This window comes from Podarcis muralis, chromosome 7 (genome assembly GCF_964188315.1).
Source record: "Podarcis muralis chromosome 7, rPodMur119.hap1.1, whole genome shotgun sequence".
NCBI lineage: Eukaryota > Metazoa > Chordata > Lepidosauria > Squamata > Lacertidae > Podarcis > Podarcis muralis.
Window position 1 is genome coordinate 762,514 of NC_135661.1, and position 11,515 is coordinate 774,028.

The following is an 11,515-nucleotide window of genomic DNA, read 5'->3' on the forward strand; positions in this document are numbered from 1 at the left end:
ACACGTGCCTTTTCTGCCCTTTAGAGCTTCCTTTGTGTTGCCCAGCAAGGTTTGTTTCAAGACCCTTCCCTGTTATTGACCTAAGGCGCCATCTGCACTGTGCATTTAAAGCACTATCATCCCACTTTACACAGTCATGGCTTCCCCCAAAAATCATGGGAGCTGTAGTCTGTTATGAGTGGTGAGGGTTGTTTGGAGAGTCCAGTTCCCCTCTGAGAGTTCCCAAAATTTCCCTACAATTCCTAGAGTTCCCTGGGAAGAGGGATTAATTATCAACACATGAAGGAGCTCAGAGACAATTTATTGATGGTTATGGCTATTACTTCAGGCAGCCCTCTGTTGGGAGGTTTTTAACGCTTAATGTTTTTATTATGTTTTTAGATATGATGTAAACTGCCCAGAGTGGCTGGGGAAATCCAGCCAGATGGGCAAGGTATAAATATTAATAATGATGATGATTATGTTATTTCAATTTATTTTTGTGGTACCTTGGTTCTCAAACTTAATCCGCTCTGGAGGTCCGTTCCAAAACCAAAGCATTCCAAAACCAAGGTGCGCTTTCCCATAGAAAGTAATGCAAAATGGATTAATCCGTTCCAGACTTTTAAAAACAACCCTTAAAACAGCCATTTAACATGAATTTTACTATCTAACGAGATCATTGATCCATAAAATGAAAGCAATAAACAATGAACTACAGTGGAACCTCGGATTGCGGACGTAATCTGTGATGGAGGCACGTCCGCAACCCGCAGTGCTGCATCTGCGCACGCACGTGACGCGATTTGGCACTTCTGCGTGTGCGCGAAACACGATTTAGCGCTTCTGCGCATGTGCGAGCGGCGAAACCTGGAAGTAACCCTTTCCGGTACTTCCAGGTTTCCCACGGTCCGCAACCTGAAAACACGTAACCCAAAGTACCACTGTACAGTAACACAATCAATCAATCAATCAATCAATCAATCAGTAGCTGAACTGGGTTCCACGGAGCCACAAAAAAGGAGCCGCAAAAACTAAAAAGCTAAATAAATAGGAAAAACAGACAGACCTCAGCGTAGCACTCAAATCAGAAGTGTGGCACTCAAATCGGAAGCGTAACACTCAAATTGGAAGTGTGGCACTCAAAACGGAGCACGTTCAGCTTCCGAAAAAAGTTCGCAAACCGGAACACTTACTTCCGGGTTTGCAGTGTTTGGGTTCCAAATTGTTTGAGTACCAAGGTACCACTGCAATGCCCTTTATCAAAAGATGTCAGAGCAGTGTACAACATTAGAGAACGAATTACAAAGCATCCGTGATAAAAACATAGTAAAAAGCATGCTGATAGACAGCCTAATAGTAAAATAATCATAACAATAGCAACCCTCTCCCCCACACTTTTACAGGCCATAGATTACTTAACAATCAGAGGCCTGGGTAAAGAGGAATGTTTTTGCCTGGTGTCTAAAGATGATGGAACCAGGTGGGCCTCTCTGGGGAGAGCATTCCACAATCAGGGAGCCACCAATGTTTCAATGGAATCTCTGAGTTGAACCCTTTCAGCTGTACACACAGGCATTCACCATTTCCGTGTCAATTTAACAATGATACTTAACATTGTAGTGGGAGCCCTGTGACTGAAGCAGATATCTTTCCCCTCTGCAGGGCCCAGATTTTGGCTACGTGTCCAGGGAGCCCCTCTTTGAAGAAGTCACCAGCTTGGACTCTTTTGGGAATCTGGAAGTCAGCCCGCCAGTGACTGCCAATGGAAAAGAGTACCCTTTGGGGAGAATCCTCATTGGAAGCAGCTTCCCTCTGTAAGAGAGTGCACATGGATGTAGATATTGTAAAAGACCAGATGACCTGAATTTCTGGTTTAAAAAAAGACAACTCAAAACCCACCACTGACCATTATCAATCATAGGGCTTGGGCACCTTTGTTTGCCTGGTGCAAAGCCTCCCACTGTTGCCTGCCATCGTTGGATGAGGACAGAGGCTAATGGGGCATGGGAAGAATTAAGATAAATATGCATTTTCCTGCAAAGGACAAAACATTCAGCCCTCTCTGTGGCCAGAAGCTGGTTGGATGGGCATCTGAGCCTCATGTCAATGGTGGCAAGAGGGATTGCAGTGAAAGCAGTGCAGAGGCGATGATGAACTCTGGCAAAAGAGAAGATCTGCCACCTGCCTCACTACTCAAATGATAGGGCCGGCCCTGTAAATACATGTCTGTTTTCACTGGCCCCATTTCTCTCTCTCATTCTTTTCCTTCTCTTCTTCTGGGAGAATGTGTTTATATAACTAAATATCCAAAGATATTCCAAAGCACTTATCATCCAATAGTTTTTTTATACAGTCAAACCTTGGTTGTTGAACGTAATCCATTCCAGAAGCCCATTCAGCTTCCGAAATGTTCGACAACCGAGGCGCAGCTTCCGATTGGTTTCAGTAGCTTCCTGCACTCGGTGGAAACCACGTTGGATGTTCAGCTTCCAAAAAACAGTCGAAAACCGGAACATTTACTTCTGGGTTTTCGGCGTTTGGGGAATGTTCCAAAACTGAGGCGTTTGGGATCCGAGATTTGACTGTACATACATAACCTCTTCTTGACTTCCCACCCCTCCTTTCCTGATGTTTATTTTTATTACTCCTTTTTATTAGCTGCTTTAAAACACACATATTTTTTATTATCTAAGCCCCAATATTGCTAATACTAATAATAATCTGCTGCTTATATTTCAAAACCTGCCTGTGACTTCATGTATGGGTGATAGTTTAGTAGATAACCCATCAATGGTTTCCATTCTCCCTTAAACAATTCATCATTATGTCCTCTTCGTTTAGCAGTCATTTTCTCCATTTCAGCATAGGCCATCAGTTTCATAAGCCATTCATCCTTAATTGATTATCCTCCTTCTTTTTCTTGGGGGGATGTTGACATTTTCAGGTCCGCAGGGCGGAGGATGACCAAGGTGGTGCGGGATTTCCTCTATGCCCAGAAAGTCCAGTCACCCATCGAGCTCTACTCTGACTGGCTGACGGTGGGCCACGTGGACGAGTTTGTGACTTTTGTCCCCATTCCTGGAAAAAAGGTGAGCATCAGCTGTGAAGGTCTGTGACCCTTACGCGTTGTCGCTAGTTAATTATGTGTTTTGGGCTGAGAAACAGCGATGAAAGCATAGCTGGTGTGGCCATAACCTTCTCCTCCTATGGATTCATTCAGTCCTCTTTTAAAGGATTGGACGGAGACTATGGAAGAGTCATGGGGACACACAGGGAGTCACACTCTCCTCAGTGTGCATGTGTGAATTCAGCAATGCTTAGTTTGTTTTGGGTTCTTAGTTCGTTAATGTTGTTAATATTGTTTTGTGAGTTATGAGCGCTGTAACGCTTTGTGAATTTTATAATGCAGTGGTACCTCGGGTTAAGTACTTAATTTGTTCCGGAGGTCCGTTCTTAACCTGAAACTGTTCTTAACCTGAAGCACCACTTTAGCTAATGGGACCTCCTGCTGCTGCCACACCGCCGGAGCACGATTTCTATTCTCATCCTGAAGCAAAGTTCTTAACCTGAGGTTATATTTCTGGGTTAGCAGAGTCTGTAACCTGAAGTGTATGTAACCTGAAGCGTATGTAACCCGGGGTACCACTGTACGACTTTTCTTGTGGTTGTGTTGTTTAGCCTATTTTCTAAGTAGTTTTGTTAATGGTGATTAGTTGATTATTTTAAGTGATTTATGTTGCGGTTGTGATGATGATAAATAATAATAATAATAATAATAATAATAATAATAATAATAATAATAATAATAATTTATTTGTACCCTGCACATCTGGCTGGGTTTCCCCAGCCACTCTGGGCGGCTTCCAACAAAGATTAAAAATACATTAAAATGTCACACATTTACACTTCCCTGAACAGGGCTGCCTTCAAATGTTTTCTAAATGTCAGGTAGTTGTTTATCTCTTTGACATCTGATGGAAGGGCATTCTACAGGGCGGGTGCCACTACCGAGAAGACCCTCTGCCTGGTTCCCTGTAGCTTTGCTTCTCGCACTGAGGGAACCACCAGAAGGCCCTCGGCGCTGGACCTCAGTGTCCGGGTAGAACGATGGTGGTGGAGACGCTCCTTCAGGTATACTGGGCCGAGGCTGTGTTCTGCTGTGTTATTATTTATGGCATGTAAGCTGCTTTGTGACTCATGTGAGTTAAAAGCGGCATAGGAATATAATAAATAAACAAAGCAAGCAAGCAAAGGTAAAGGGCCCCTGGCCGGTTAAGCCCAGTCAAAGACAACTATGGGGTTGCGGCGCTCATCTTGCTTTCAGGCAGAGGGAGCCGCCGTTTGTCCACAGACAGCTTTCCAGGTCACGTGGCCAGCATGACTAAACCGCTTCTGGCACAACGGAACACCGTGACGGAAACCAGAGTGCACAGAAACGCCATTCACCTTCCTGCCACAGCGGTACCTATTCATCTACTTGCACTGGTGTGCTTTTGAACTGCTGAGTTGGCCGACCTTCTGATTGGCAAGCCCAAGAGGCTCAGTGGTTTAGATCACAGCATCACCCACATCCCCGATAAGCAAGCAAGCAAGCCATCCAGATGGATGGCCAGCATGGCTTTCTGTGGGAGGGAGTTCCATAGTTTTAACCATGAGCTGCATGGAAAAGTCCTTTCTTTTAGCTGCCCTGATACGGTCCTTCATTTCCCTTTCCTCCTCTCAGCAATTCCGGATGCTCATGGCCAGCCCTTCCGCCTGCTACAAGCTGTTCAGGGAGAAGCAGAAAGAAGGTCATGGAGAAGCTGTCATGTTCAAAGGTAGGCTGTTCAGACAGACCTAGAACAAGAGCATAAAAAGACACCCTGCTAGATCAGGACCATCTAAGTCCAGCATCCTCTTCTCACAGGGGCCAGCTAGATGCATGTGGGAAACCCGCAAACAGAAGCCAAGCACAAGAACCCTTTCCCCTCCCTTTGATGTTTAGAGTATAGCCATTGTGGCTCATAGCCATTGATAGCCCTCTCCTCCTCCATGAATTTGTCCCATTTTCTTTTAAAGCCATCCAGGTTGGTGGGTCGTCCTGTGGGAGGGAGTTCCGCAGTTCAATACTGCACAAACGACTTTCTTTTACCAGTTCTGAATTTTCCAACATTCAACTTCGCTGGGCGTCCGCGAGTTGCAGTGTTACGAGAGAGGGAGAAAAGCTTTTCTCTAGCCACATTCTTCATGCCAGGCATAGTTTTATATACCTGTTGTGTTGCCTCTTACTTGCCTTTTCTCTAAACTAAAAAGTCCCCAAAACGGCAATCTTGCTTCGTGTAGCTGTCTTGGAACAGAGTCCTGCCTCTGAGGAGGGAATGGACTCTCTGGCATGTTTGCATTCGTTCATTTTTTAAAAGAGCTTGTGCAAAATTGGCTCATCAGTTTTATCGCTCCTTTCGCAAAGCACCTTATAACTCAACCCAAAACTCTTTTCGCCCCCCCCCTCTCTCTCTCTCTCTCTCTGTGTGTGTGTGTGTGTGTGAGAGAGAGAGAGAGAGAGAGAGAGAGAGAGAGAATCACACAAGTGGCTTTGCCCATCCTTATTCTGCACCAAAGTGTGGGGAAGCAGGACGAAGCTCCTGCAATCGCCTTATGTCCCAAAGAATAGGGAGGGAAGGCCCATAGTTGGAATGCATCATGGACACTGGCTTCAGATTATCTAGCCTCCTTGTAGGGGATAATCAGATCCACTTCTTGCCTTGGACCCCCCAAGCTGAGCGTTTGCTATCTTCGAAATGCAACAGAGCAGATGCTACTGCAGTCTCAGCTGCGTATGATAATATTGGCAACATTGCAGAAGCAGCAATGGTCACACCATGCATTTAAGGTCCATTTAAAGTACAGTGTTCTCCCTCCCTCCCTCCCAAAAAACCCAATAATCATGGGAAGTGTAGTTTACACTTTGGAACTCCCTGCCTATTGAGATCAATCAGGCGCCTTCAGTGTCCTCTTTTCAGCACTCGCTAAGAACATTTTTCTTTGGGCCAGCCTACCCATAAAGCATATTCAGACGCAAGTTTTTTTAAGTTTGTTGTTTTAACTTTTATTTATTTATTTAATCGTTTTTTCAATAATAACAACAACCACAAAAAACACATACAACAAAAACCGCAAGAGCACTAATAACACAATATAACATTTCAGATTTGAGTACTGATATACCTACGACTACACCTTTTTAACAATATTTCCCCACCTCTCATCCCCCTACTTCCCACCACCATCCGCCTTATCGCTTAAATATTCCTTCCAGATTCCTTCATATTTATCCATTCTTAATTTGCGTTGACAGGCAATTCGTTCATATGTGACTAGTCTGTCCATATTGTCAATCCATGTGCTCAATGGAATCTTTTTGCGGCTCTTCCAATTCATCAGAACAAGTTTTTTTGCTTCTAATATGGCAGTTTGTTGTTTTAACTTGATTGTTGTTCATGTCCCTTTTGGTCATTTTATTGCTTAAACTTTTAAAATAAATCACTTTGAGCTTGGAGAAAAAATAGCAATCAAGCATTGCATAAATTTTGCGGAATAAATAGCGTAGCCTCTCACAGAGCTACAATACCCAGCACCCTTAAACTACAGTTCCCAGGATTCACTGGCGGGGAGACATGCTGTATTTCAGGGGTTCCACTCAGAGAGGTGGTCATCTAGACTGGGGGTCTTGAAAACCAGGCACCCGGTTTCCTAAATTGGAGCCCCTGGAGCATGTCTTTAGGTGCAAAACCTTCTCCCCGACCTGGTTCATTTCCTAGCTCTGGACCATAGCTGTCAAGCGTCCCTTATTTGGCGGGACAGTCCCTTATCCCAGTGCCATGTCCCGCTGCTGTCCCTTATTGATGAGGCTTCGCTTGGCTGCTGGCTGGGCTTTCTACCTTTGGCTCGGAGGGGCTCAGAAGTTGAACATACCTGTGCCTGGAAAATCCCTTATTTTGGCTGCTGATCCCTTATTTTCGAGGCTGCTGGTCCCTTATTTTCAAATCTGTAAGTTGACAGCTATGCTCTGGAATCTGGTGCATCTTGAAGTCATCATAGACGTGTAGAACTGGAAGGGGCCATGAGGGTCCTCTAGTCCAGCCCCCTGCAATGCAGGAATCTTTTGCCCAATGTGCAGCTCGAAACCACACTCCAGAAATTAAGAGTCTCGTGCTCTACAAATGAGGCCCTTGAATTTCAGGCCGTGCCTTAAGGGAGAGAGAGAATGACACCGTGCTTGTGGAGATGAACCTCTCTCCAGGCGATAAGCTCCAGTGGCAACAGCTGGAGGGTCACCACGGCCACGAACTTCCCAGCACCATTGCGCCCTGTCTTAACAGCTGTGCCACCCCAGCCTTTCAAAAGAAAAGGGAGAGGGAGACTCTCTTAGCATAACCAGGCTCAAAATAAAGCCTAACACTTTCCAAATCATTACGGGAGTTTGGCTCACGTAGTTCAAAGCCTGCAAGCCCTGGGGCGCCAGCTCTTCAGCTTAGCTGGTGTATCTGCTTGGCACGCAGAAGGTCCCGGGTTCATTCCACAACTTGACAGACTCCTGCCTGAAACCCCAGAGAGGTGTGCCAGGCAGCACCGGCAATGTATTGAAAGTGCAAATCAATACATTTATTAGGTAAAGGTACCCCTGCCCGTACGGGCCAGTCTTGACAGACTCTAGGGTTGTGCGCTCATCTCACTCTAGAGGCTGGGAGCCAGCGCTGTCTGCAGACACTTCCGGGTCACGTGGCCAGTGTGATGAAGCTGCTCCGGCGAACCGGCACCAGAGCAGCACACGGAACGCCGTTTACCTTCCCGCTAGAAAGCGGTACCTATTTATCTACTTGCACTTAGAGGTGCTTTCGAACTGCTAGGTTGACAGGCGCTGGGACCAAGCGACGCGAACTCACCCCGCCGCAGGGATTCAAACTGCCGACCTTTCGATCGGCAAGTCCTAAGCGCTGAGGCTTTAACCCACAGCGTATTTAAATGTAATAAAAATACATTTATTAGAATCATAGAATTGTGGAATTGGAAGGGATCGATCCCCAAGGCTCATCTAGTCCAACCCCGTTATTTTATTATTAACCCTTTCTTTCCTCTGTCTTGAATCTTCCAACATGCATCTTCTCTGGATATTTGAGCAAACAGACTGACTTCATCTGGTTATTCGCTTAGAAGGGCTTAGCTCCCACTGTAGGTGATTTATAGCCTGCAACAAACTCATCTGCTTGCTCCCGAGAAATACCATTGCATCCTCTTATAGCTGCCAATGTGTTTTCTTCTAGTGCCATCGCTGTCCAAGACATTTCATATTTGTGTGTGTGTGTGTGTGTGTGTGCAGTGCCAAATTTATGTATAAGCTTGTTTAAGCTATAGCTTATTGCTCTACTCTCTTGGGGGCCCAAAAAAAAATTAAAGGGGAAAAAAAACACTGGATGTACATTTCCAAAATATAAGATTAAAACAAATAAAATAAAACCTACATACAGCAACAGTGTTTTGTGTTGTGTAGGCTCCTATGATGTAAGTCATGGGCCCCTCCTGCTAGCCTGCTCCCTAAAATATCACGGGTTTGCTCATTTCTATATCTAGGGTGCCTACATTCTGCATGGACTGGTTGCATGGCCACATGTGCAAATGGCTTTAGATACGTATTAGGTCCATCAATTACCATATAGAATATATTCAACACAAAAAACAGCGACAATTTGTTGTTGAGAAAGGACAGCTGGACATATAAAAGGCCCCATTACCTGTCAGGAGCTTGTCCTACACTCGAGTAGGACCCTGGCAGGGACACATGCCCGACTGGCATGTTCTCTCCCTCCTGGTCGATCATTCAGGAGCTTCAAAAGCTTTCTTCTGCCTGAACATCACAGCGACCGATGCCAACAGACATTGGCACACTTAGGGATCCGCAGAGTCTTCACAGCTTGCGTAACAGACCTCAGCAACTCAGCATTTTGGCTAATCTACTTTATTTACATATAAACACACACGGAGCACTGCAACATGGCTCCCTCTCTCTCTAGGGCCTCATCAAACCTAAATCCAGCCGTGTGTGTGTATGTGCAGTAACATTTGAGTTCCTTTCAGAAAATAAGAAGCTGCCAAGCCCTGCGGGTGGCTTCTAGGAATAACCTTCTTTCCCCCCGCCTTTTGTTCCCCTACCCCAGGGTACACCGGCACAGACACGAAGCGCGTCACCGTCAACAAGGTGCTCTCCAACGAGGTCATGGTGCAAGAGAATCAGTATGTGCAGGTACGTCAAGGATTAAAGGTAAAGGGACCCCTGACCATTAGGTCCAGTCGTGGCTGACTCTGGGGTTGCAGCGCTCATCTCGCTTTATTGGCCGAGGGAGCCGGCGTACAGCTTCCGGGTCATGTAGCCAGCATGACTAAGCCGCTTCTGGCGAACCAGAGCAGCGCACGGAAATGCCGTTTACCTTCCCGCCAGAGTGGTACCTATTTATCTACTTGCACTGCATGCTTGCACTGCATGCACTGCTAGGTTGGCAGGAGCAGGGACCGAGCAACAGGACTCGCCCCGTTGTGTGGATTCAAACCGCTGACCTTCTGATCAGCAAGTCCTAGGCTCTGTGGTTTAACCCACAGCACCACCCGCATCCCTAGTATACAGTATAAAGCCCTTAACAACTTGGGACCAGTTTTACCTACCAGATCACCTTACCCCACACAGGCCCATTCAACCGCTTCAGTTGGCAGAATTGGCAATACTACACATAACCCTCGTTGTACATTTGTAAGAATTTGGTATTTTAGTATGGCAGCATCTATACTCTGGAACTCCCTGCATGTTGACATCAGGTGGGCGCCTTCACTGTGCTCTTTTCGGCACCTGCTGAAAATATTTTTGTTTAGAACAAGCCCACCCAGACATGCAGAATGTTTCAGGAAACATTGCAGTGATTCCCCACCTTATTTTGGCCATGCCCCACCTGAGCATGTCTAAAATCCTGATTCCTCCCCCTGCCATGACAAATAATTCTTAATATTCAAAAAGTGAACTCCTATTCACTTGGAGGAAGCCTAAAAAGCCATTCACTGTTAATAACTCATTCTTGAATTTCCCCCCTTAAAAATCAAATTGACCCCCTGTGGGGCGTGTGCCCTACATTGGGAACCACGGGGTTTAAGTTTGATGTTGTTCCTTTATTTATTTATTTATTTATTTTAAATGATATTTATTAGAAGTTTAAAGATTACAGAAAAAAAGAAGAAAAGAAAACAACCACAAAATTTAACGAAACATACATTACAATACATAAAAATAGGGGGGGGGGAAATACATAAAAACCAATACAACAATGCAGCAAAAAAACACACACAAAAACCACACATCCAATATTCCATTTCTTTATCTTTCATTTGCTTATTTCCTCGACCTCCTCACACCTCCCTTTTTGTGTTCTAGTTTAATTATTTGTTTCAGCAAATTCTTTCCATCTTTCTCAATTTTTTAGGTAATTTATCTTAACAATCTAACCTATTAATTAACTCAGCAAATCCTTTCCATCTTTCACTATATTCTGTCATACAATTTACCTTAATTTATTTTAACCTTAAAGGTAAAGGTACCCCTGCCGGTACGGGCCAGTCTTGACAGACTCTAGGGTTGTGCGCCCATCTCACTCAAGAGGCCGGGGGCCAGCGCTGTCCGGAGACACTTCCGGGTCACGTGGCCAGCGTGACAAAGCTGCATCTGGCGAGCCAGCGCAGCACACGGAAACGGCGTTTACCTTCCCGCCAGTAAGCGGTCCCTATTTATCTACTTGCACCCGGGGGTGCTTTCGAACTGCTAGGTTGGCAGGTGCTGGGACCGAACAACGGGAGCACACCCCGCCGCGGGGATTCGAACCGCCGACCTTTCGATCGGCAAGCCCTAGGCGCTGATGCTTTTACCCACAGCGCCACCCGCGTCCCTATTTTAACCTTATCTTACCATAAAATACCTTAAAGCTTAAAACTTAATACTTATTTATACATAATAATAATAATAATAATAATAATAATAATAATAATAATAATAATTTATTATTTATACCCCGCCCATCTGGCTGGGTTTCCCCAGCCACTCTGGGCGGCTTCCAACTGAATATTAAAAACAGTACAGCATCAAACATTAAAAACTTCCCTAAAGAGGGCTGCCTTCAGATGACTTTTAAAAGTAAAATAGTTGTTTATTGCTTTGACATCTGCTGGGAGGGCGTTCCACAGGGCAGGAGCCACTACCGAGAAGGCCCTCTGCCTGGTTCCCTGTAACCTTACTTCTCGCAATGAGGGAACCGCCAGAAGGCCCTCGGCGCTGGATCTCAGTGTCCGGGCTGGACGATGGGGGTGGAGACGCTCCTTCAGATATACTGGACATAACTCCTTATATCATTTCTACTAAGGCCAAATAGTTTCATTCCAGCATTTTCCCCTAATATTCATTAATTTTACACTAATTCCCAAAGTAATTTTTTAGAAACTTTCTTCCAATCTTCATCCAACATCT

General features: G+C 45.3%; 1 protein-coding gene across 2 annotated transcripts in view; it reads left to right on the forward strand.

Annotated features, from left to right (window-relative positions):
• The window catches only part of PADI2 (peptidyl arginine deiminase 2), a 72,282-nt gene that overhangs the window by 56,790 nt on the left and 3,977 nt on the right, over window positions 1-11,515 (forward strand). For both annotated transcript variants that reach the window (XM_077930970.1, XM_028741491.2), the window contains exons 11-14: window positions 1,645-1,796; window positions 2,927-3,071; window positions 4,706-4,799; window positions 9,174-9,259. In XM_077930970.1, coding sequence (XP_077787096.1) covers window positions 1,645-1,796; window positions 2,927-3,071; window positions 4,706-4,799; window positions 9,174-9,259 — 477 coding nt within the window. The remainder of the gene's footprint in view (window positions 1-1,644; window positions 1,797-2,926; window positions 3,072-4,705; window positions 4,800-9,173; window positions 9,260-11,515) is intronic.